This window comes from Carcharhinus amblyrhynchos, chromosome 24 (genome assembly GCF_965287045.1).
Source record: "Carcharhinus amblyrhynchos chromosome 24, sCarAmb.v2.hapA, whole genome shotgun sequence".
NCBI lineage: Eukaryota > Metazoa > Chordata > Chondrichthyes > Carcharhiniformes > Carcharhinidae > Carcharhinus > Carcharhinus amblyrhynchos.
Window position 1 is genome coordinate 45344825 of NC_137347.1, and position 27206 is coordinate 45372030.

The window sequence follows — 27206 nt, forward strand, 5'->3', positions numbered from 1 at the left end:
GGCTGCCAGGTAAAGTGACGTTCTTTCCCCCTCTTCTGGTCACTTTAAATGTTCAGTATTTTCACAATATACAGAAACATCAGCAGAATTGGCCAGAAAAAATTTATTCAATTGAAGCTTAAAACTCATATCATGAAGATCTAATCCAAAAACATCATAATAAAAAAGTGACTAATAGTTAACACTTCAGGATAGAATGCTCGAATGAAATGGGCCTTATCGTTTGAGTCAGAAAACAAAGCATTTTAAATTACATACATTATATTTGTCCTCTTCTCCCCCTCCCAATCAGCATGCAATAAATAATAAATTAAAACATCTCAAAGCTCTTCCTATCAGATAGACAATTTAGGAGAATTGGCTGAAGGCACAGTCGTAGAGGTAGGTTTTCAGTAATGTTTTGAGACGAGAGAATAGATACAACACGATGAATGGGATGATGGAGGAAGTTTGAAGATGGTTGAGAACTCTTGCCAAGTGGTAAGGAATGCATTGAGGAGACACACAAGAGCCCAGAATCATGAGCACAGGATAGTGGAAGTACAGACACAGTGCAGCTCAGCAAAAAAAGGGATGTTGGGTGAGATAAACATGGGAAGGAGCATTTCAGACAAATTTAAGTTGTATAAGTTCAAGAGTTGGAGAAGTCACCTTGAGGCAATGGAAAGATGCAGAAAGGAATTAAACAGTTGCAAAGGCTGGTGATGTTTCAAAGAGAATATGTTGGCATGGCAACAAATAAGCTGTTGGGGTTTGAAGTTTAACTCCCAGCTGAACAGGAGTTTTGAGTTGTTTGGGCTTCATCCCGAGTGAACAGTTAGGAATAGGCACCGCCTTCAGTGGAACCAAAAGTAAAGCTTCTAAAAATGGATACAACTACAGACAATTTGCTTTCTAAATGTCCATCTTTAATGTCAACACTTTTTAACATGGCATGGCTTTGTGTGAATATAATAGACTACTTGATATAATGAAGATATTGCCAGAATGGCATCTCAAATACAAAATACTTTACTGTTATCTCTCTTTCCAGCCCCATCACAAGACATTTACCAATTCCTTCCACAGTCTGCATGGTTATCAGTCTGGCGGACAGGTCAAATGATACCACAATGCAGTCCCTCACTGAACATACCAATGAGGAACAGGAGTAGGCCACTTGACGGGACCCTTCGACCTGCTCCACCATTCAGTATGACAGCTGATCCAAATGTAACTCAACTCCTTATTCTCACCTACCCCAATAATCCTTTACCTCCTTGCATATCAAAAATCTATTGACCTCTACCTTAAAAATATTCAAAGACTCGAGAGGGAGCAGCACAGTGGAGCAGAGTGTAGGACAACTTTCCATGTCACAGTAAGAAAACCTCTCTCTCTACAATAACTTAAACACAGTCACAAATGAAGATCCTGCTAAGCTGCACAGGTGTACACAGCTGTGCAAAGTAATTTAAAGGGAGCACACACAACTAATTAGCAAAAGGAATATTAGCCAAGGTCAAGGCTTGTATTCAAATTAAGAATGGCCATGTTTCCCTCAAAGCTTTCACTTTCAATCCTACTTTGTTTTGACTGTAATTCAATAGACCAATCTAAGATCATTTCTAAAATGTTCTCTCATAAAAACATAATGTTAACTCAATAATCAATTTCATAAAATTTGAATTTCTATTCATTTTGTTCTGACTAATGTTGGCTAAATAATATGCTATTAGCTATCAATATTCATTATGTAGCACCAAGATCATTGGCAAGAAAAACAATGGCAATTTATCAAAGGAGGGGAAAGCAGATCGCAAATCTGCATATTTAAACAGAGCACATTAGAGTGTCCAATAAAAACACAAGAAAAACTTTCCCTCATGTAATGTGTCACAAATAAAAGTTTTTATTTATTAGTATCACAAGTAGACTTACATTAACACTGCAATGAAGTTACTGTAAAAATCCCAGAGTTGCCACACTCCGGCACCTGTTCAGGTACACCAAGGGAGAATTTAACATGGCCAGTGCACCCTAACCAGACATCTTTCGGACTGTGGAAGAAAACCAGAGCACTTGGAGAAAACCCACACAGACACAGGGAGAATGTGCAGACTCCACACACACAGTGGCCCAAGCTGGGAACTGAACCCGTGTCCTTGGCGCTGGGAGGCAGCAGTGCGAACCATTGTGCCACTGTGTTGCCCAACAGGGAAATCCCTGTGTTTTTTAAAATTAGTGAATTTTCTTGTGACCTTATTCACTGTTAGTCAGAAGGAAACAAATGGAGCAAGAATTAATCAGGTTGGATCACAGTTAGTCAAGCCACGCAGGCAAAAATGAAAGTTCAGTAACATTTGTTGTAGCTGACAGAGGTCAGATCAACACCAAGCATCAATAAAAAAGATACTCACCGATTTCAATCTACAGAAGATGGGGCAACGTTAACCACTCAAAAGATTTTAATGTGCTATTTAATTTAGAGGCAATTTTCCTTTCACTGTCAAGGACAAGAGACATTCCATTTGCTGATTGGCCCAAGCTGATTGATCAGGAAATTAAAAGGAGGAGACTTTACTTTCACTGAAAGTTTAATTGTACACATTGGAACGTAACCTAAAATTATCTTCGTCTTAAATTCGGAAACTCCAGTTCCTGGCGAACCTTGGGTCTCCCATGCACGTGCAGCCAAGAATTGGCCACACGTGTAGCTCAGATTATCTTTTAATGTTCTGCAGGCCGAGGACTGGCTCTGCATGGAAGAAAGAGGAAATAATGGGAAAACGCAGGTATGGGGACCTGAAAGGGAACACCATTGTACAGTGAGTGCCCCAGGGAGCAGGACACGGGAGGGAGACAGGGAGAGGTCCCTAAAGGAAATTCCCAGCTAAGGAATAAACAGCAAAGGATAAAGATTGGGAACAGAAATAATTTCCATTTAGTTAAAAGAAAGGAGCAGAGACATAGGTTGCAAATTAAAGAAAGGACTGCAGGGAACAAACTTCAAGCACAAGAGAAGCCTTGAAGATCCAAGGCAGCAGCCAAAGGTTGGTGACTTCATGCGGTGGGCTGTTGGAGCAAAGGTGCCCCTTCAGATCAGCAGTGTTCTGTTTGACACAGCCAGAGATCTGAAATGGTGCTTGAATGTATTCAGAGATCCAGGGGAAATGAATCTTGGAAGACAAGATTTGTGAAGTCATTCAAGTGGGAGCAACATTTGGAGTGAATTCCAAGAAGAAATCCTTCAAAGGTGGAGATTGGAAACCCTCGTGAAAGAGAGGAAATTTTAGTGAGATTGATAGGCTCACAATGTGACAAATGCCTGAATGGGCTGTTGAGAAATCCATGGAATTTGGTTTGGTCACATCTGTCATTTATTGTGCAGTGTGATGAGTTTGACCACACCTTGCCTATTGATTCACATGTACCTCACACTTATATATGATAAATATTGTAAACTGTTTCAACTTCCTGAGCTTGTACAGTAAAGGTTATTTTTGTTTGTTTCAAACCCATGAAATCTTGTGGCTTCATTCACTTAGTCTTGAATCAAAAACTTTATCTACTTTAAAGAAAATATTATTTCTAACCGGATCTCACTCATCTCTATAACCCGGGATGCTCTCAGCCTTATAGCTAAGATCAAGTGTAGTATTGACATGCTGCGCTTGGTTGAAGTCATTAGGTTACATTTTAGCTTCATTTGAAACAATTTTTAAAAGCAGCATCTCGGCCTTTTGCTAAGATGCAAAAGAGATCAAGCCTTGGAGGAGGAGCTATGCCTATTCCAATCAGCTTGGATCCCGTAGATCAAGCCCAAAACAGGAGGTGAGAGCCCTGTCTTGTCAGCTTGGATCGGGAACTTGTTGAGACTCTGAATTGGACTTGATTTGACTGAATTGGAAAAAAAAAGACCCGGGATGTGGCCAAGGATCATAACAATGTTCATAATTCAAGCATAAATTAGACACCCTGATATTGTGATGTTAATCATTCATTACTATTAGACAGTATCATCCTTAATGGCGCATTTTTGATCATGCGATTTGACGACACTACATTCAAAGGCCATTAAAATATACAAGACTGAGAAATTCTCTTGTAATCTTTAGTTTCAGCAGTATAACTTATTTCATCCACCTGCAATCTTTTATCCCAAAAGGTTGCAAAAGGACAAAAGACAACTGTTCAATCCAACAAAGTTGTTATTTGGTGATGGCAAGAAAAAAGAATGTTGCTATGATTCTAATCAGCCCCCAAAGGGTTAAGTATTGATGACATTTGCCTTTTCATTTCTCTATTATTAAGATCTATAAACAGAGTAGCTTAGTCTGTATTCACTGCATCATGTTATTATTCCCTTATATCATGAGGGAACATGGCAGATATCCCAACTGATGAGGTAACTCATTAAACAAGGAGCTGTAGAAACACAACCAAATAATGAATGAAGTTATTCATTTTGGGCCAATATGATTAACCTGTTCAGGAAATTAATTTAGCCAGGAACTCAAGAATCAGGAAAAAGCCCAAAATATATGAAAGTGATCAGTTTTAAATGGCTATCCTTCAGTCTTTCTTCAACAGCAGAGAGAGAAAATTTCTCTGAAATTAAATTACAGCTTCCACATTATGACACTGACAATGCCAATACGGACCCAATTCCTTTGAGCATAGAACATAGAACACTACAGCACAAACAGGACCATCGGCCCACGAGTTGCACCGATCATATCCGTACCTACTCTCAACCCCATTAAATCCCATATACTCAGCCAGAAGTCTCTTAAAAGACCCCAAAGAGTTCGCCTCCACCACTGACGGCAGCCAATTCCACTCACTCACCACCCTGAGTGAAAAACTTACTCCCGACATCTCCTCTGTACCTGCTCCCCAGCACCTTAAACCTGTGTCCTCTTGTAGCGACCATTTCAGCCCTGGGAAACAGCCTCTGAGAATCCACCTTATCTATACCTCTCAACATTTTATATACCTCTATCAGGTCGCCTCTCATCCTTCATCTCTCCAGGGAGAAAAGACCAAACTCCCTCAGCCTATCCTCATAAGGCATGCCACCCAATCCAGGCAACATCCTTGTAAATCTCCTCTGCACCCTCTCAACAGCTTCCACATCCTTCTTGTAGTGAGGTGACCAGAACTGCGCACAGTACTCCAAGTGGGTCTGACAAGGATCTTATAAAGTTGCAGCATTATCTCCCGACTCCTAAACTCAATCCCTCTTTTAACGAAGGCTAGTAAACCATACGTCTTCTTGACCACATCCTCCACCTGTGAGGCCAATTTAAGAGTCCTATGGACCCGGACCCCAAGGTCCTTCTGATCCTCTACACTAAGAGTCCTACCCTTGATATTATACTCCTTCATCCCACTGGACCTGCCAAAATGGACCACTACACATTTATCCGCGTTGAAGTCCATCTGCCACTTCTCTGCCCAGTCTTGCATCCTATCTATGTCTCGCTGCAACTTCTGACATCCCTCCAAACTATCCACAATACCACCAACCTTCGTGTCGTCAGCAAACTTACTAACCCATCCCTCCACTTCCTCATCCAGGTCATTTATGAAAATGACAAACAGCAAGGGTCCCAGAACAGATCCCTGGGGCACTCCACTGGTGACTGACCTCCATGCAGAAAAAGACCCATCCACAACCACCCTCTGCCTTCTGCAGGCAAGCCAGTTCTGGATCCACAAGGCCAAAGCCCCTTGGATCCCATGCCCTCTCACCTTTTCAACAAGTCTTGCATGGGGAACCTTATCAAATGCCTTGAAGTCCATATAAACCACATCCACCGCTCTTCGTCAATGTATTTAGTCACATCTTCAAAGAACCCAACTAGGCTCGTAAGGCACGACCTGCCCTTGACAAAGCCATGCTGACTATTTCTGATCATAGTAAACTTCTCTAAATGCTCATAAATCCTGTCCCTCAGAATCCTCTCCATCAACTTACCAACCACTGAGGTCAGAGTCACCGGTCGGTAATTTCCCGGGGGTTCCCTGTTCCCTTTCTTGAAAATAGGAACAACATCCGCAATGCTCCAATCATCCGGAACCTCTCCCATCTCCATCGATGACGCAAAGATAATCGCCGGGGCTCTGCAATCTCTTCCCTCACCTCCCACAGTAACCTGGGGTACATCCCATCCGGTCCCTGCGGCTTATCTATCTTGATAGAATTTAAAAGTTCCAACACATCCTCTTTCTTATCGTCCACATACTCAATCTTTTCAGTCTGCCACAAACCTGCCATACAACCACCCAGATCATCTTCCACCGTGAATACCGAGGCAAAGTATTCATTAAGCACCTCTGCCATTTCTTCTGGTTCTACACAGATATTTCCCCCTTCACCTTTTATAGGTCCTATTCCTTCACATCTCATCTTTTTACTCTTCACATACTTGTAGAACATCTTGGGGTTCTCCTTAATCTTAATGTTTCTTGATTTTCAGAAGGCGTTTGATAAGGTGCCGCACTAGAGGTTATTACAGAAGGTTAGGGGGCATGGAGTTGGGGGTAGGGTGTTAGCGTGGATAGGGGATTGGCTGTCAAATAGGAGGCAGAGAGTGGGGGTCAATGGGTGCTATTCGGATTGGCGGTTGGTGACTAGTGGAGTGCACCAGGGATCGGTGCTGGGGTCTCAGCTATTTACCATTTATATAGATGATCTGGAGGAGGGAACCGAGCGTATGGTGTCGAAATTTGCTGATGACACCAAGATTGGTGGAATGGCAAATTGTGCGGAGGGTGTGGAAAGTCTGCGGAAGGATCTGGATAGGCTGGGCGAATGGGCCAGGAACTGGCAAATGGAATTTAATGTTGGCAAGTGTGAAGTTGTCCACTTTGGTAGGAATAACGGCAGGAAGGACGATTACTTACATGGCGAAAAACTGCAACATGCAACAGTGCAGAGGGACCTCGGGTCCTTGTGCATGAGTCGCAAAAACCCAGCCTGCAGGTGCAGCAGGTGGTCAGGAAGGCGAATGGGATGCTGGCCTTTATAGTGAGGGGGATTGAATATAAAAGTAGGGAGGTCTTGCTGCAGCTGTACAGGGCACTGGTGAGGCCGCAGCTGGAGTACTGTGTGCAGTTTTGGTCGCCGCACTTACGCAAGGATATTTTGGCCTTGGAGGGAGTGCAGAGGAGGTTTACTAGGCTGATGCCGGAGTTGAGGGGGTTGAGCTATGAGGAGAGGCTGAATAAACTAGGCTTGTACTCGTTAGAGTTTAGAAGAATGAGGGGAGATCTCATTGAAACATATAAGATGATGAATGGGATGGATAGGATTGAGGTGGAGAGGCTCTTCCCGCTCAGGAAGGACAGTAGGACTAGAGGGCACAGCCTCAAGATAAGGGGGGGGGGTGCAGTTTAGAACGGAGCTGAGGAGGAACTTCTTCATTCAAAGGGTGGTGAGTCTCTGGAATTCTCTGCCCGTTGAAGTGGTGGAGGCTGCCTCGCTAAATATATTTAAGATGCGGGTAGATAGGTTTTTGATAGGCAAGGGGATTAAGGATTATGGGGAGAAAGCAGGAAAGTGGAACTGAGCCACGACAGATCAGCCATGATCTTATCGAATGGCGGGGCAGGCTCGAAGGGCTGGATGGCCTACTCCTGCTCCTATTTCTTATGTTCTTATGTACCCACCAAGGCCTTCATGACCCCTTCTGGCTCTCCTAATTTCCTTTTTAAGCTCCTTCCTACAACCTGTATACTCCTCTAGAACCTTAACATCTCCTAGCTCTCTGAACCTTTTGTACACCCTTCTTTCTGACTAGGTTCATCACAACCTTCGTGCACCACGGTTCCTATGACCTACCAAAACTTCCTTGTCTCATCGGAACGTTGTCGTGCAGAGCTCCAGACAAACATTCCTTGAAAATCTGCCACTTTCCTTCAGTACTTTTCCCCAAGAACACCTCCTTCCGATTTACTCGTCAATTGTGGAACTTAGACTTGTGGAAAGTAGACAAACAGCAGTTGCCAGTAACATTAAACAACTCCCAGCATGTTCAAGCCAGTAACCAGAGTACCGTACCTGTTCCGATATGTCCACCTGAGACAAAGCTAACCGGACCTCTTCTTCGGTCATATCCAGATCAAAATCTTTTTCCCAGTCCTCACTGATGTCCGTGCTAGACCCTGAAATAAGTGACAACTTATTAAAATGAAACTAATTAGAATGAAAGTGGTGAAAAACATGAAACTCAAATTGCTTTTAAATGGTCAGGTGACAGACAACTGGGGAAGTTCCAAGAGCTGAGTGACACATTAGCATTTAGTAATCAGTTGAACAATCCTGATGCTTGGAATTGCTATTCTCTGTACCAAACTGCACCCCTTTCCTCCTGAGTGTGCAGATTCCTGACTGGGTTGTTTCTCCACAGTCATCAGCAACATTTCAATATCTCACCTGGTACCACTTGGACAGGGAGTGCAACACGCACTCTGACACAGGACAGCTTGGGACTTGAGTCTGACCAGTTCTCCTCAAATATACACACCCCCCAAAGGGGAAAAGCAATTATCTATATTGGGAACACAGGCCAATTTCCCTATGGCAGTGAAAACTGACTAATGAGAAGCCTAGGTACAGAATTCTAAAGATTCACAACCAGATGAAGTAATTTGTCCTCAAATCAATCCTAAACAATCAGCCCCTTATCCTGAGCCGGTGTCCCCTTGTTTTATCTTCCTTAACCAGAGGAAACAATCTCTCAATGTCCATGCTACCAAACTTAAGAATTTTGTAGGTTTCAATGAAATAACCTTTTCCTTCTTCTAAACTGCTGGGAATCTGAGCCCAATTTACTCAGCTTCTTACTATAAGTCAATCCCCTTATTCCAGGGCTAATTTAATGAACCTTCGCTGTACCACCTCTAATGCAAGAATAGCCTGAAATGTGGAGATCTAAACTTCACACCGTATTCCAGATGTGGGCTCATCAAAACTCTAAAATTATAGCAAGACTTCTTTGTTCTTGTATTCCAATCCACTTGCAATAAAGGCCTTGCTAATTGCCTGCTGCATCTGCAAACTAACTTTGTGTTTCTGGTACAAGCACACCCAGGTGTGGCCTCAGTTGGAGCTTGGCATCGAGTTCTAAGCATCACATTTTAGGAAAGATGTAATGATGCTGGAAACGATGCAGAAAATAGAAGTTGAGGGGAGATTAGGCAAAATTGGAAGACAAACTGAAGGAAAGCAATAGGGTCAGAATGAGGAATGACGTTAAAAAGATAAAGCTAAGGGCACCCTACATGGCTGCATGTAGTATTTGCAACAAGGTAGATGACTTGAAGGGACAAATAGAAGTAGACGGCGATGATTTAATTGCCATTACAGAGACATGGTTACAGGGCGGTCAAGATTGAGACATTATCAGGGGAGCGTAGAATTAGCAGGGGACAGGAAACATTGCTGGGAGTTGTTTATAAGCCACCACACTACTGGTAATGTTGGGTACAACGCAAATTAGGAAATTAGAGCTTCGTGTAACATGGATAATTCAGCAATAACGGACGCCTTCAATTTAAATATAGACTGCTGAGGATGAATTCATCTCATGCATACGAAATGGGTCTCTGGAACAGTATGTTGAAGAACCAACTGGAGATCAGCCTACTTTAGATTTAGTTTGAGAAAGGACTAATTAATGACCTTGCTGTAAAGGAGCCTTTTGGAAATAGTGACCATACATTAAATTGGAAAGTGATAATAGCTCACTCTGAAACTAGTATCTTAAATAGAGCAAGATACGAGGAGCAGCTGGCTGAAGTGGATTGGGAAAAATACACAAAAGAACTTAACAGTGAATAGGCAATGGCTGGTACTTAAATAAGTATCACATGGTCCGAAAATTAGGAACAATTTAGAATCCTGCAAAGGAAGACCAAGAAGTGATGAAGAAGGCGACGGTGCAGAGGGACCTCGGGGTCCTTGTGCATGAGTCGCAAAAACCCAGCTTGCAGGTGCAGCAGGTGGTCAGAAGGTGAATGGGATGCTGGCCTTCACTGCGAGGGGGATTGAATATAAAAGTAGGGAGGTCTTGCTGAGGCTGTATAGGGCATTGGTGAGGCCGCAGCTGGAGTACTGTGTGCAGTTTTGGGCGCCGTACTTACGCAAGGATATTTTGGCCTTGGAGGGGGTGCAGAGGAGGTTTACTAGGCTGATGCCGGAGTTGAGGGGGTTGAGCTATGAGGAGAGGCTGAATAAACTAGGCTTGTACTCGTTAGAGTTTAGAAGAATGAGGGGAGATCTCATTGAGACGTATAAGATGATGAATGGGATGGATAGGAAAGAGGTGGAGAGACTCTTCCCACTCAGAAAGGATAGTAGGACTAGGGGGCACAGCCTCAAGACAAAGGGGGGGCGGTTTAGAACGGAGTTGAGGAGGAACTTCTTCACTCAAAGGGTGGTGAATCTCTGGAATTCTCTGCCCGTTGAAATGGTGGAGGCTACCTCGCTAAATATTTTTAAGATGCGGGTTGATGGGTTTTTGATAAGAGAGGGGGTTAAGGGTTATGGGGAGAGGGCGGGAATGTGGAACTGAGCCACGACAGATCAGCCATGATCTTATTGAATGGCGGGGCAGGCTCGAAGGGCTAGATGGCCTACTCCTGCTCCTATTTCTTATGTTCTTATGTTCTTAAGAAAGGGAAGAGAGATTATGAATGCAAGCTAGTGAGAAACATAAAGGTAGACTGTAAAATCTTCTTTAGGTATGTGAAAATAAAAAAAATGTAAAGACAAATGTGGGTCCATTACAGACAGAAATAGGAGAATTTATAATGGACAATAAGGAAATGGTGGAGAAACTGAAAAAATTACTTTGTACCTGTCTTCAGGGAGGAAGGTACAGAAAATACTATGATACTCGTAGGCTAGGCAAGGACTTAAGAAAATGAAGGATTGAAACAAATTTGTATTAATAAAAACTTAGTGCTCAGAAAAAAGTGGATTGAAGGTGCTGGGGGCCACATCAGCTCACAATTGATACAAATGATCGGAATGTGGGAAGCAAATAAAATATTTAAATATTTGACGGCACAGAACTAGGTGAGAAAGTAAATTTGAGGGGGATGAAAGGAGGCTTCATGACAACTTGAACAGATTATGTAAATTGGCAACAGCATGGCAGATGGCATATAACGTGAATAAGTGTGAAGTTATTCACTTTGATAGAAAAAGCAGAGATGTAGAGAATTTCTTAAATGATGAGTGGTTAGAAGTGATAAAAGGACCTGAGTCACTGAAAGCAAACATGGAGATGCAGCAAGCAATTAGAAAGGCAAATGGTATGTTCCCCTTCATTACAAGAGAATCTGAGTACAGGGATAAATATGTCTTGTTGCAATTGCACAGAGCCTTAGTAAGGCCTCACCTGGAGTACTGCTGCACAGTCTCCTTAACTGAGGAAAGATATCCTTGCCAGAGAGGGAGTGCAGCAGAGGTTCACCAGACTCATCCCTGGGATGCTGGGATTGTGAGGACAGATTCAGAAACCTGGGCCTGTATTTTCTAGATTTGTATTGAATGAGAGGTGATTCATGGAGTCACAGAGGTTTACAGCATGGAAACAGGCCCTACATTTGGTCCATATCCCGCTATGCCCATCTTACCCATGTAACTGTCTAAACGTTTTTAAAGGACAAAATTGTACCCCCCTCTATTACTACCTTTGGCAGCTTGTTCCTGTTTCTGAAAAAATTGCCCCTCTGGATCCTTTTGTATCTCTCCCCTCTCACATTAATCCTCTGCCCTCTAGTTTTAGACTCCTCTACCTTTGGGAAAAGGTATTGACTATCTTCGATTTGATTTATTATTGTCACATGTATTAACGTATGTGAAAATTATTGTTTCTTGCGCACTATAGACGAAGCGTACTTTACGGAGAAGGGAAGGAGAGGGTGCAGAATGTTTGTTACAGTCATAGCTAGGATGTAGAGAAAGATCAACTTAGTGCTAGGCAAGTCCATTCAGAAGTCTGACAGAAGCAGGGAAGAAACCATACTTGAGATGGTTGGTACATGACCTCAGACTTTTGTATCTAGCTGATCCAAGACCCTCATTATTTTGTAGACCTCTATAAGGTCACCCCTAAGCGTCCTACGCTCCAGAGAAAAAAATGCCAGTCTATCCAGCCTCTCCTTATAACTCAAACCATCCAGCCCCGCTCATTGAAATTAAAAATCTTTTTACATGGTGTGACATTGTCGATGTAGATAGAATGTTCCCCTTGGTTGTTGAGTCTTGAACAAAGGGGACACATTCTCAGAATAAGAGGTCAGCCATTTAAGAGTGATATGGGGAGGAATTTCTTCACTCAGTGTGGTAAATCTTTGGAATTCCCTGCCCCAGAGGGGTGTGCAAACTCAATCATTCAGCATGTTCAAGATAGAGATCGACAGTTACTATTAACATCAAGGGATATGGAGATAGCGTGTGAAAATAGCTTTGCAGTAGAAGATCAGCCATGATCCAAGTGAATGGTGGAGCAGGCTCATTGCGCTTAATGGTCTACTCCTGCTCTTATGTTCTTATGATTTGATAGAATTATTCAAAATCATGAGGATTCTGGACAGGGTAGTCAGGGAGAAACTATCCCCACTCGTGAAAGGATCGAGAACAAGGCGGCACAAATTTAAAGTAACTGACAAAAGAAGCAAAAGCAACATGGACAACAACTTTTTCATGCAGCGAGTGATTAAGGCCTGGAATTCAATGCCTGACAGTGTGATGGAGGCAGGTTGACACAAAGCATTCCAAAGGAATATAGACAATTATCTGAAAAGAACAATGTCTGGGGTGACAGGGGTAAGGTGGCATTAAGTGAATTGCTGATCCAGAGAGTCGGAGACATTTACTGTCGTTGGAAACAAGTTAACACAATTTAACAAAATTAGAAAGGGGCTGCTTTTGTTGCACTGAATCTTTCCTCAGTTTCAGTGAGACAGGAATCCATTAATAAACTATCCAAAAATCACCCTGCTCTTGGTCACCTGTGTTACGATTGTTTAAAGCCTCCTGTTGATTACTTCCCATTCCAAATGTCCCTAATCACTTTTGATAATCTCTCAGATGCTTTAGTTAAAAGTCACATTGACAAATTTCAGTTTTTAAACATGCCTATACGTTCTTTAGGTTACCATTTTAAGACTAGCATGGGTTAGTTTCCATTATTCCCCCTTTAAACATATTCTCCATTGTAGCAATAATCACCTTTCTTTCCGTTATTGGAGGGTGTAGATTTCCCACTGTCCGAGTTGAGTTCATAAACTCTCAAATCAACTGGTCCATCGTCTTTTGCAGTCTCCAGTTTGCCCGTGTTCCTTGCCTCAGTCATTATGCCGGTGGGTACTGCAGTAAACTCCTTCGTTTTTTGATCTTTTGGTGATCCATTTGCTTCTTTGTCTGGGGTTGAAAGCCTGTCCTTAGACTTGGGCTTCAATTCCTGTTCTACCACCAGCTCCAGACTGGTTTCTACCACATTCCCTGCAATTTCTTTCACCGTCTCCTCAGATCTAGATGTCTCACTGGAAGTGGAGATCTGATTTCTCAATTGGAGTTCTGTGGGGGTGCTGACAGTGTTTATAGGTTGGCATTCCATTGGCATTTGCCTAATGTCATCAATATTCTGGTTCTGAAGTTCAATTGAATGCTCCAGCCTGGAGCATGCGACTGGAGATTGCACTGGTGACGATGGACTTTGTGACAAATGGCGGAAGTCCGGGTTGACAGGTGAAGCCCCGACGAATTCATCTGCAAGAGGACAAACATCGCATCGATTTTTTTTTGCACTGTATGCAGTTAATTCTTCATGTTATAAATTCTAACGATCTCAATACTCTAGAGTCATATAGCTACACTGCTGTGATCAGACGAAGAAATCAAGGGTAACCAAGAAAATGCCATTTTGTGTTTTGAAAAACATTTAAAATTATTATAAAGCTTCCACAGGTGGAGGTCCACCTCGTGTCAAGCGAGGGGCATGCACACGGTGGGTCGTGCGTGGGCTGCTCTTGGAAGTCCGGGAGTGGCCTAGTACTTCATGTCGGTGTGTGTGCTTGATCCTGGACCGATAGACGGGCTCCACAACAGCTCAGTGACTAGCACTGCTAGCTGTGCAGATACATGGATTTGGGCCTGTGTCTGTGGGAGTTTGCGCATTCTCCCTGTGGTTGCGTGGGTTTCCTCCGGGCGCTCCGGTTTCCTCCCACACCCCAAAGATGTGCTCTTAGGCTAATTGGTTTCCACCAAATTGACACTATTTCTTCCCTGAATCTGACTGAGTAGGGTCCCATTCGTAGACATGCAGGGTAGAATAGGTGTAGGGCGATGCGGCGGCGCGGGCTCGTTGGGCCGAAGGGCCTGTTTCCCGTGCTGGGTTGTTCTTTGTTCTTTGTTTTGCTGTTTAAGGAATTTCTTATTTACACACTTTTGCAAATAATTTGCCTTAAATTTGAAATATTGACTGATACAAAAGCAAAATACTATGGATGCTGGAAATCTGAAAACAGAAAACGATGGGAACATTCAGCAGAGGCAGCAATGTCTGTGGAGACAGATGATGTGGATATGCCGGCGTTGGACTGGGGTAAACAGTAAAAAGTCTGACAACACCAGGTTTAAGTCCAACCGATTCATTTGATAGTAAATTCACTAGCTTTCGAGGTTACCCTCTTCGTCAAGTGAATGGAGAGTTCTGGCCTCAGACAGAGCATATAAAGCACAGACAGTTTACAGATTACTGATTAGAATGCAAATCTTTACACCTAACCTGCTGTTCAAGTCTTAAAGTGGCCGACAATGTGAGTAGAAGGAGCACTGATCACAGGTTAAAGAGATGTATATTGTCTCCAGACAGTACAGTAAGTGAGGTTTTGCAAACCCAGGCAAGTCACGGGGGTTACAGATAGTGTGACGTGAAAAATTGTTTAGTCTTCTAAACAATGAGGAACACTACAGACAGTTAGCCACAGATCCGACCAAAGAACACACTCGTCAACTCAACAATCTGATCAAGACCTTTGATCCGGACCTTCAGAGCACCCTCCGTGCTCTCATTCCACGTACTCCCCGCATTGGAGATCTCTACTGCCTCCCAAAGATACACAAGGCAAACACACCTGGCCGTCCCATCGTATCGGGCAATGGGACTCTGTGTGAGAACCTCTCCGGCTACGTCGAGGGCATCCTGAAACCCATTGTACAAAGAACCCCCAGCTTTTGTCGCGACACTACGGACTTCCTACTGAAACTCAGCACACATGGAGCAGTTGAACCAGGGACACTCCTTGTCACAATGGATGTCTCGGCGCTCTACACCAACATCCCCCACAACGATGGCATTGCTGCAACTGCCTCATTACTCAATGCTGACAACTGCCAGTTTCCAGATGCAATTTTACAACTCATCCGCTTTATCCTGGACCACAATGTCTTCACCTTCAACAACCAGTTTTTCATCCAGACACACAGAACAGCCATGGGGACCAGATTTGTACCTCAATATGCCAACATCTTCATGCACAGGTTTGAACAAGACTTCTTCACCGCACAGAATCTTCAACCGAATCTATACACTAGATACATCGATGACATTTTCTTCCTTTGACCTCATGGTGAACAATCACTGAAACAACTATATGATGATATCAACAAGTTCCACCTCACCATCAGACTCACCATGGACTACTCTCCGGAATCGGTTGCATTCTTGGACACACGCACCTCCATCAAGGACGGTCACCTCAGCACCTCACTGTACCGCAAGCCCACAGACAACCTCACAATGCTCCACTTCTCCAGCTTCCATCCTAAACATGTTAAAGAAGCCATCCCCTACGGACAAGCCCTGCGTATACACAGGATTTGCTCAGATGAGCAGGATCACAACAGACAGCTCCAGACGCTGAAAGATGCCCTCATAAGAACAGGATATGGCGCTCAACTCATAGATCGACAGTTCCGATGCGCCACAGCGAAAAACTGCACCGATCTCCTCAGAAGACAAACACGGGACACAGTGGACAGAGCACCCTTCGTCATCCAGCACTTCCCCGGAGCGGAGAAGCTACATCATCTTCTCCGGAGTCTTCAACACATCATTGTTGAAGACGAACATCTCGCCAGGGCCATCCCCACACCCCCACTTCTTGCCTTCAGGCAACCACGCAACCTCAAACAGACCATTGTTCGCAGCAAACTACCCAGCCTTCAGGAGAACAGTGACCACAATACCACATAACCTTGCCACAGCAATCTCTGCAAGACATGCCGGATCATCGACATGGATACCATCATCACACGTGAGAATACCATCCACCAGGTACACGGCACATACTCTTGCAACTCGGCCAACGTTGTCTACCTGATACATTGCAAGAAAGGATGTCCCGAAGCGTGGTACATTGGGGAGACCATGCAGATGCTACAACAACGGATGAATGAACATCGCTCGACAATCACCAGGCAAGACTGTTCCCTTCCTGTTGGCGAACACTTCAGTGGTCATGGGCATTCAGCCTCTGACCTTCGGGTAAGCATTCTCCAAGGCGGCCTTCACGACACACGACAGCGCAGAGTCGCTGAGCAGAGACTGATAGCCAAGCTCCGCACACATGAGGAAGGTCTCAACAGGGATCTTGGGTTCATGTCACACTATCTGTAACCCCCGTGACTTGCCTGGGTTTGCAAAACCTCACTTTCTGTACTGTCTGGAGACAATACACATCTCTTTAACCTGTGATCAGTGCTCCTTCCACTCACATTGTCAGCCACTTTAAGACTTGAACAGCAGGTTAGGTGTAAAGATTTGCATTCTAATCAGTAATAAGAACATAAGAACAGAAGAAATAGGAGCAGGAGTAGGCCATCCAGCCCTTCGAGCCTGCCCCGCCATTCAATAAGATCATGGCTGATCTGTCGTGGCTCAGTTCCACTTTCCCGCCCTCTCCCCATAACCCTTAATCCCCTCTCTTATCAAGAACCCATCAACCCGCGTCTTAAAAATATTTAGCGATGCAGCCTCCACCACTTCAACGGGCAGAGAATTCCAGAGATTCACCACCCTTTGAGTGAAGAAGTTCCTCCTCAACTCCGTTCTAAACCGGCTCCCCTTTATCTTGAGGCTGTGCCCCCTAGTCCTACTGTCTTTTTTGAGCGGGAAGAGTCTCTCCACCTCTATCCTATCCATCCCATTCATCATCTTATACGTCTCAATGAGATCTCCCCTCATTCTTCTAAACTCTAACGAGTACAAGCCTAGTTTATTCAGCCTCTCCTCATAGCTCAACCCCCTCAACTCCGGTATCAGCCTAGTAAACCTCCTCTGCACTCCGTCCAAGGCCAAAATATCCTTGCGTAAGTACGGCGCCCAAAACTGCACACAGTACTCCAGCTGCGGCCTCACCAATGCCCTATACAGCTGCAGCAAGACCTCCCTACTTTTATATTCAATCCCCCTCGCTATGAAGGCCTGTATCTGTAATAATCTGTAAACTGTCTGTGCTTTATATGTTCTGTGTGAGGCCAGAACTCTCCATTCACCTGACGAAGAGGGTAACCTCGAAAGCTAGTGAATTTACTATCAAATAAATCGGTTGGACTTAAACCCGGTCTTGTCAGACTTTTTACTGTGGAGAGAGAAACAGAGTCAGCATTACAGGTCAATGATCTTTCATTAAGTGTGAACTGTTTCTCTCAACAGATACTGCCTGATCTGTTCAGCATCTCCAGCATTTTCTTGTAATTTCATGTTTGATTAGTCTGTTCCAGAGCATTTCAGAAATGCTGAATAATTTTTGATCATTAAATACCAGAGACATATTCTAATGTTCTGGTTTTGCCAACTTTCAAATTGGATGTCAGCAAAGCTGGAACAGGAGATCGATGGAATTATTGGTCACTTGCTGGAAAATCTGAGTCAATGTGACACTGCTTCCCAGTGCACATCTTTCACATTCCTTATTAATTGAGAGAGGCGGATACTCAACGAGACCTTGGAGTCCTTGTGCATCAGTCTCTGAAAGTGCGTGCGCAGGTACAGCAAGCAGTAAAGAAAGCAATGTTGGCCTTCATAGAGAGAGAATTTGAGTATAGGGATAGAGATATTTTGCTGAAATTGTATAGGGTGTTGATAAGGCCACATAAGGAGTATTGTGTACAGTTATGATCTTAACTGAGGAAAGATGTCCTTGCTATAGAGGGAATATGAGATCCCCTTTCACTTTTCTAAACTCTAGTGAGTATAATCTTAACTGATTTAGTTTCTCCTCATATGACAGACCTGCTATCCCAGGAATCAGTCTGGTAAACCTTCACTGTATTCATAAGAAATAGGGCTGGACTGCTCCTATTTCTTATGAATACAGTGAAGGTTTACCAGACTGATTCCTGGGATAGCAGGTCTGTCATATGAGGAGAAACTAAATCAGTTAAGATTATACTCACTAGAGTTTAGAAAAGTGAAAGGGGATCTCATAGAAACTTATAAAATTCTAACAGGGTTAGACAGGATAGATTTAGAAAAAATATTCCTAATGATGGGGGAGTCCAGAACTAGGGGTTATAGTTTGAGGATAAGGGGTAAACCTTTTAAAACTGAGGTGAAGAGAAATTTCTTCGCCCAGAGGGTGGTGATTGCATGGAATTCACTACCACAGAAAGTAGTTGAGGCCAAAAAGTTGTGTGATTTCAAGGAATTAAATATCACTCTTGGGACTAAAGAGATCGAGGGATACGAGGAGAAGTGGGGGGATCAGGATATTGAATTGTCTGATCAGCCATGATCAAAATGAATGGTAGAGCAGACTCGAAGGGCCGAATGGCCTAATCCTGCTTCTAGTTTCTATGTTTCACTATGGATTTTATTAAGCTTGATCAATAGTACAATTCCTTCGTACCGCCATGGTTTCTTGATTCAGTTGGTTTGCTTCTTTTTAAAATGTTGTTTAGCTTTTGTGTTTTGCACCCATGTTACTGGGCTACTGTTCTGGGGGGCACGGTTTCAAATCTCACCATGGCAGCTAGTAGAATTTAACTTCAATTAATAAATCTGGAATATATACCTCGCCTCAATTAACGATGCCATGAAAATACTATTGGTTGTTATCAAAACCTATCATTATCATTCATCATTATCCTTTAGGGAAGGAAATCTTCACTCATTACCTTGTCTGGTCTACATGTGACTCCAGACCTACAGCAATGTGGTTGACTCTTAATTGTCCTCTGAAATGGTCTAGCAAACCACTCAGTTTAAGGGCAATTAGTAACGGACAACAAATGCTGGCCATGCCAGTGATGCTCACACTCCATGAAAGAATAAAAAGACTGAGGAAAATAATTATATTATAATGATGTGTAATATTACATGAAATAATATCTTACAAATTATTCGTGCACAGTGAGAGCATACCATCACCCTCTGGCTGGAGAAATTCTTCCTCATCTCAGTTCTAAAGACTTCTCTCTCCTACTAATGGAGACACCTTCTCCAAATCCACTCTATCCAGCCCTTTTAGCATTCTGTAGAAGTTTCATTGAGAATCTCCTTCATCCTTCTAAACTCCATCAAATACAGACCCAGAGTCCTCAAATGCTCCTCATATGTCTAACTTTCATTCTCGTGAACCTCCTCTAAACCCTCTCCAAGGCCAGCACATCCTTCCTTACATAAAGAGCCCAAAATTACTCTCAATATTCCAAATGTGGTCTGAACAAGGCCTTATATAGCCTCAGCAGCACATTCCTGCTTTTGTATTCTAGTTCTATTGAAGTGAATTGTATTTGCTTTCCTAACTACCAAGTCAGCCTTATGAGAATCCTGCACTACAGGGCTGGAGTGTGGCAACTAGGGGATTTTCACAGTAACTTCATTGCAGTGTTAATGCCAGCCTACTTGTGCTAATAAACAAACAAACTTTATAAACTAGGGCTCCCGAGTCCCTTTGCACTTCCGATTTCTGAATTATCTCCCCATCATCAGGAACTTTTAATAGAACTGGGTGAAATTTCATTGTCACTGTCTCCAAGCCAAGGCTTTTTAATTAACACTGTGTTTGTAATGCTAAACTGGTTTTCAATCTGATCAGTTTATTTCTGAAGGAATTATTAACTAAAAAAATATAGGAATGGGTCTGAATTTACAATTACAATGTCTACGTTGCTGGGGTTGAGAAAGATGTGGGTGGTGCCCATCCCCAATTACCCTTCAGAAGGTGACATTAGAGTTAATATACACAGCTCAGGCTATGAGCCCTGACAACATTGTAGTTGTGACACTAAAGGGGTGGTATGGTAGCACAGTGTTTAGCGCTGCTGCTTCACAGCTCCAGGGACCTGGGTTCGATTCCCAGCTTGGGACACTGTCCGTGAGGAGTTTGTACATTCTCCTCATGTCTGCGTTTGTTTCCTCTGGGTGCTCCGGTTTCCTTCTACAGTCCAAAGATGTGCGGGTTAGGTTGATTGGCCATGCTAAAACAAAAATCGCCCGTTAATGTCCTGAGATGCATAGGTTAGAGGGATTAGTGGGTAAATATGTAGGGATATAGGGGTAGGGCCTGGGTGGGATTGTGGTTGGTGCAGACTCAATGGGCCAAATGGCCTCTCTCTGTACTGTAGGGTTTCTATTCTACAATAAAGACTCGTACACCAGAATTGCCTAAACCCCTAGCCAAACAGTTCCAGTACCGTTACACTGGTTTCTACCCGATAATGTGGAAAATTGCCCAGTTACATCCTGTCCACAAAGAGCAGGACAAATCCAATCACCAATACCACCCCATCAATCTGTTCTTCATCTTCAGCAAAGTCAAAAAACATGTCAGCGACAGTGCTATCAAACAGCACTTGACAAGCTGGTCACCGATCCTCAATCTGGCTTCCTCCATAACCACTTAAGTCCAGATCCGATGGTAGCCTTTGCTCAGCAACAAATCAACTGATGACCAGCCACAATCATAATGAATGGAGTAGGCTCAAAGGGCCAAATGACCTATTCCTGTTCCTAGTTTCTATATTTCTAAATGAGCAGAATATCAGAGCTGGAGCTCATGTGCTCTTGATACCAAGGCAGCAGCATCATGGAGCCGGAACTAAATTGAGTCACCCGGAATTGGGGGAAAACATTCCATTGGTTGGAGTCATACCTAGTACAAAGAAACAAGCTGTAGCCAATCATCTCAGCCCCAGAACATTACTGAAGGAGTTACTCAGGGTTGTGTCCTCAGTTCAACCATCTTTAGCTGCTTCAAAAGGTTAAAAGTGTTCATTGATGATTGCAGTGTTCAGCACCATTCATACTCCTCAGATATGAAGCACTTAGTACCCGCATGCAGCAAGGCCTGGATAACATTCAGGCTTAGGTAGATAAGTAACAAGTAAAGTTTGTTTATTTATTAGGCTTACATTAACAGTGCAATGAAGTTACTGTGAAAATCTCCTAATATTTACACCACACAATTGCCAGCCAACTACCATCTCCCTTTGACAACTAACAGCATTATCATTGCTAAATCTCTCACATCGACATCCTGGGGGTCACCATTGACTGGAAATGGAACTGGGCCAACCATATAAATACTCCAGTTACAAGGACAGGTTGGAGGCTCACCACCTGACTTTCCAAAGCCTGCCCATCATTTACAAGTTCGGAATGTGATGAAATAGTCTCCACTTGCTTGGATGAGCACATCTCCAGCAACAGTCAGTCCATGCATCACTTTAAATATTCACTCCCTCACTCCTGGAGTGTTGAGATTGCAGAATTGACATCATCTACTGCAACAACTCACCAAGGCTCCTTTGAAACCAGTTTCCCAACCCACAACTTCTACAAACTGGAAAAACACAGGCAGCCTACAGATAGGAGCATCATCACCTGTAAATACCCCAAGTTCACTGTTCCTTTACTGTCGCTCGGTCAAACTCCTGAAACGCCCTTCCTGACAGCATTGCAGGTGTACCTACACCAGTTAAACTGCAGCAGTTCAAGAGAAAGCCCACCACCCCCTTCTCAATGGCATTTAGGGATGGATAATAAATGCTGGCCTTGCTAGTGACATCCATACCGCGCAAATGAACACAATAGTCAGTTAAAAATGAACACATTGCTGAGAGTCTGGAATAACACACAGGCCAGATTGAATAAGAATGGCAGATCTCCTCCCCTAAAGGAGGCTGGTGAGCCACTGGGTTATGACAACCCAGTAGTTTCGTGATCACCATTAAGGAAACTAGCTTTTGGTTAATCAATGGGATTCAAATTCCCCAGCTGCAGTGGTGGAATCTGAACTTGTTGTTCTGTATCATTATTCCAGGCCTCTGAATTACTGTGTAATAATTTTGCTACAACGCTACTGTACCCCTAGATCAAGCCAGGGCGAACAGTGCTGATGTAAGGAATAGACTGATAATCTGAGACTGAGTATTTATTTATGTGGATATTTCACCCGCCCTGGAGTTTAAACAGTGTCCACAAGAGGGCAGTGTTCACAAGCAGGAAACAGGGTTAATAGATTAAATAATCCCTTCTCATTTCACGCTTTGTGGGTTTCTAGACTGATAGTTAAATAGGCCTAGAAAGTAGAACAATGAAATCAATACTGCCCCCTATTAATTCAGTGCACTTTGCTTTTAACTCTATGGGCAGGATTTTACGGCCTCACTCAAGCGAGACCAGAAATTCCCACCCAAGGTCAACAGACATAAGAACATAAGAAATAGGAGCAGGAGTAGGCCATCTGGCCCTTCGAGCCTGCCCCGCCATTCAATAAGATCATGGCTGATCTGTCATGGCTCAGTTCCACTTTCCCGCCCTCTCCCCATAACCCTTAATCCCCTTGCCTATTAAAAACCTATCTACCCACATCTTAAATATATTTAGCGAGGCAGCCTCCACCACTTCAACGGGCAGAGAATTCCAGAGATTCGCCACCCTTTGAGTGAAGAAGTTCCTCCTCAACTCCGTTCTAAACTGCCCCCCCCCCCCTTATCTTGAGGCTGTGCCCTCTAGTCCTACTGTCCTTCCTGAGCGGGAAGAACTTCTCCACCTCAATCCTATCCATCCCATTCATCATCTTATACGTCTCAATGAGATCTCCCCTCATTCTTCTAAACTCTAACGAGTACAAGCCTAGTTTATTCAGCCTCTCCTCATAGTTCAACCTCCGGTATCAGCCTAGTAAACCTCCTCTGCACTCCCTCCAAGGCCAAAATATCCTTGCATAAGTACGGCGACCAAAACTGCACACAGTTCTCCAGCTGCGGCCTCACCGGTGCCCTGTACAGTTGCAGCAAGACCTCCCTACTTTTATATTCAATCCCCCTCGCTATAAAGGCCAGCATCCCATTCACCTTCCTGACCACCCACTGCACCTGCAAGCTGGGTTTTTGCGACTCATGCACAAGGACCCCGAGGTCCCTCTGCACCGTCGCCTGCTGCAGTTTTTCGCCACATAAGTAATAATCCTTCCTAAGATTATTCCTACCAAAGTTGACAACTTCACACTTGCCAGCATTAAATTCCATTTGCCAGTTCCTGGCCCATTCGCCCAACCTATCTAAATCCTTCTGCAGACTTTCCACACCCTCCGCACAATTTGCCGTTCCACCAATCTTGGTGTCATCAGCAAATTTCGACACCATACACTCGGTTCCCTCCTCCAGATCATCTATATAAATGGTAAATAGCTGAGGCCCCAGCACCGATCCCTGGGGCACTCCACTAGTCACCAACCACCAATCCGAATAGCACCCATTAACCCCCACTCTCTGCATCCTATTTGACAGCCAATCCCCTATCCACGCTAACACCCTACCCCCAACTCCATGCCCCCTGACCTTCTGTAATAACCTCTTGTGCGGCACCTTATCAAACGCCTTCTGAAAATCAAGAAAGACCACATCTACCTGTTCTTCTCTGTCCACCGCCCTAGACACATCCTCATAGAACTCCAATAAATTTGTCAGACACGACTTCCGCTTAACGAAACCGTGCTGCGTCTGCTCTATCAAACAATTCTCAAGATGCCTCGCTATTTTCTCCTTGATCACGGATTCTAACATTTTACCTACAACAGACGTTAAACTAACCAGCCTATTATTCCCTGCCTTTTGCCTGCCACCCTTCTTAAACAACGGCGTAACATTAGCCGTTTTCCAATCTTCCGGCACTTCCCCGGAATCCAGCAACGTTTGGAAAATAATCATCAAGGCATCCACTACCACCTTCGCCATTTCTTTCAGAACCCTTGGATGCATTCCATCCAGTCCTGGGGACTTGTCCAGTCCCTCCAGTCTGTCGAGCACTGCCTCTCTCGTAACAATAATGTCATTCAGGCGCTCCACTCCTACCATCTTTCCATTGCTAACACCCGGCAAACTATTCACGTCCTCCTCCGTGAAGACCGAAACAAAAAAGTTATTCAAGGCCTCAGCCATTTCCCCATCCCCTACCACTAAGTCCCCCCTCTCATCCTCTAAGGGTCCAACGTTCACCCTAGTCAGCCTCTTCCCTTTTATATATTTATAAAAACTCTTACTATCCTTTTTTATATTTAGCACTAGCCCAGCTTCGTAGTTTATCCTACCCTTCTTTATCAACTTCTTCGTCATTCTTTGTTGATATTTAAACCTCTCCCAATCCTCTTCTCGCCCACTACTCTTAGCTACTCTAAACGCATCCACTTTTAACTTAATACTCTCCTTTACCTCCTTCGTTATCCACGGCTGATTATCTCTCCTTCTACGATCCTTTTTAACCATCGGAACAAATTTCTGCTGAGCACCAAGAAAGATCTCCTTAAAGATCCTCCACTGTTCCTCAGCAGACCTACCTTCCAATGCGCTCCTCCAATCAACATTCGCCAATTCCTCTCTCATCCTATCGTACTCCCCTCTGTTCAAACAAAGGACACAGGTCCGGGAACCCACTTTCTCCTCCTCCATCTGCATCAGCAACTCCACCGTACAATGATCACTCCTCCCAAGAGGATCCTTCACCACAAGGTCCCTAATTCTACCTGCCTCATTACATAACACCAGATCCAAGATAGCTCGCTCCCTCGTCGGCTCCAACACACACTGTTCAAGGAAACTATCCCGGCAGCATGCCAAGAACTCTTACTCAAGCCCACCGCGTCCAGCATGGGTCGACCAATCAATATGTAGATTGAAATCCCCCATAATTATCGCCGTCCCATTCCTGCACGCCGCATTTATTTGCGCACTAACAGCCCGCCCCACCTCCAGGTCATTATTTGGGGGCCTATAGACGACACCCACCAGCGTCTTCCTCCCTTTGCTGTTCCTAACCTCCACCCACAACGATTCCACTTTCTGCTCTTTGGCTCCTATATCATGCCTTACTACCACCCTGGTGCTATCCTTAATCAGCAGAGCTACGCCCCCCCCCTTTTTCCTTCCGCCTATCCTTCCCAAACACTTGATACCCCTGTACATTCAGCTCCCAGTCCCTGTCACCCTGCAGCCACGTCTCTGTAATGGCCACCAGATCATATCCATTTGTGCTGATCTGCGCCACCAGCTCATTCACTTTATTCCGAATGCTTCGTGCATTCAGATAAAGTGCCTTCATCCCAGTCTTCACCTGTACCCTATTTGCCGGAACGCCACCAACCTTACTCACGCCCCCTACTCCCTTTATTATTGGGACATCCATGGCCTCTTCCCGTACCTGTACCCTCTCCTTTACTTTCGACCCTGTAATTTCACCTACCCTCTCACCCTCCCCCCCCTCCCTTAATTAATTTAAAGCCCTATGTACAGTCCTATCTACACGATTCGCCAGGACTCTGGTCCCAGCACAGTTCAGACCAACCCCATCCCACCTGAACAGGTCCCACCTACCCCAATACTAGACATTTCTACTGCCCGCCCCTCGCGCACTCCGATTCCGTGGCGGGCGGGGTGGTAGAATTCCAGTGTATATTACAGCTTCAAAATAACTCAAGCTACATTTATAAAGTATCGTACATGGAATCAAGTACTCAACAGATGCATTGCTGGTTCTTCCTGTGCTCATTTTAAATGAATATTTCAAGTTCAATTTACATTATACAAAGTCACTTTTTCCAACTCAGTATTGTCAATCCATTCAACATCTTAACATTTAATCTCTTACATTTTATATAAGCTATCAAAATACACCTGTACACATTTGACAGCAAAGGGAATCTTGGAAAAGATTCCTGCAATGATTGCCATTTTGAGAAAAGACCAAAATACAATTGAGAGAGTAACAACTCCAAAACTCAGATACTTCAATGAACAGTCCAAATATCTTCAAAACATTTCCTGCAATTCAAGGCACTGCTACAAAGGTTTCAGCAATAGTTTCACTTGTCTCGTTACACACTGTAATTTATTAAAATGTTCTTGCCTTCTTCCTCTTCCCACTGAAGCTCTTCTGAATGGGTAGTCTGTTCCGCTCTCTGTTTCAATGCTATTCTCCTGCTTTCTTCCTGTAGGAACACATTGAGAGTTAGCACATGCTAAAAGAAACTACTAGAAATCACACAATATAGAAAAAGTAACAGGGCACGTTGCTAAACCAGATGGTTAATAATAATTTGATGAGTTTATTTAATTGTTTTTAGATCAGAAACTACAGTAAGATGCAAAATTTTAAAAAAAATTTATAAAGTTTAAATGAATAAATATATTTTAGCAACGAGCCTTATATTCATGATGAAATAATATTGTGCCCAGTTCAGGTGTACAGCATTTCCAACTAACTGCAAGCTGATGCAAGTACAGATATAGAAAAATAAGAATTCATGTCCAAAATAATTAACAGTGTGTCCTCTCATTGCAAATTCCAAATTCCTCAATTTTCACTTTCAGCTATCACAATGTGTTAGCCATTGTTAACCAATAAAAGCACCTTCTCGCCTGAATCTTCTGACCTTCTCCCAATGAATTAGAGTCTCTACCCTGTTGCTCTCACATTCCAAATTGCGGTTTGTTTCTAACTTTCACAGAATGTGGGTGTCGATGGTCAGGCCAGTATTTATCACTCATCCCTAGTTCTCTAGTGAAGGTGACAATGAACTGTATTCTTAAAGCCTGTGTGGTGTAAGCACACACACTGCTGTTCTGAAGAGAGCTTCAGGATTTTGACCCTACGACAGTGAGGGAAGTTATATATTTCCTATTTCCAAAATATTCTCAA

General features: G+C 43.7%; 1 protein-coding gene across 1 annotated transcript in view; it reads right to left on the reverse strand.

Moving 5' to 3' along the window:
• Positions 1–27206, reverse strand: part of bsdc1 (BSD domain containing 1) — a 51802-nt gene that overhangs the window by 2029 nt on the left and 22567 nt on the right. The window contains exons 8-10 of the mRNA XM_080211382.1: positions 26415–26496; positions 13232–13771; positions 8048–8151 (exon numbers count right to left, since the gene is read on the reverse strand). Coding sequence (XP_080067508.1) covers positions 8048–8151; positions 13232–13771; positions 26415–26496 — 726 coding nt within the window. The remainder of the gene's footprint in view (positions 1–8047; positions 8152–13231; positions 13772–26414; positions 26497–27206) is intronic.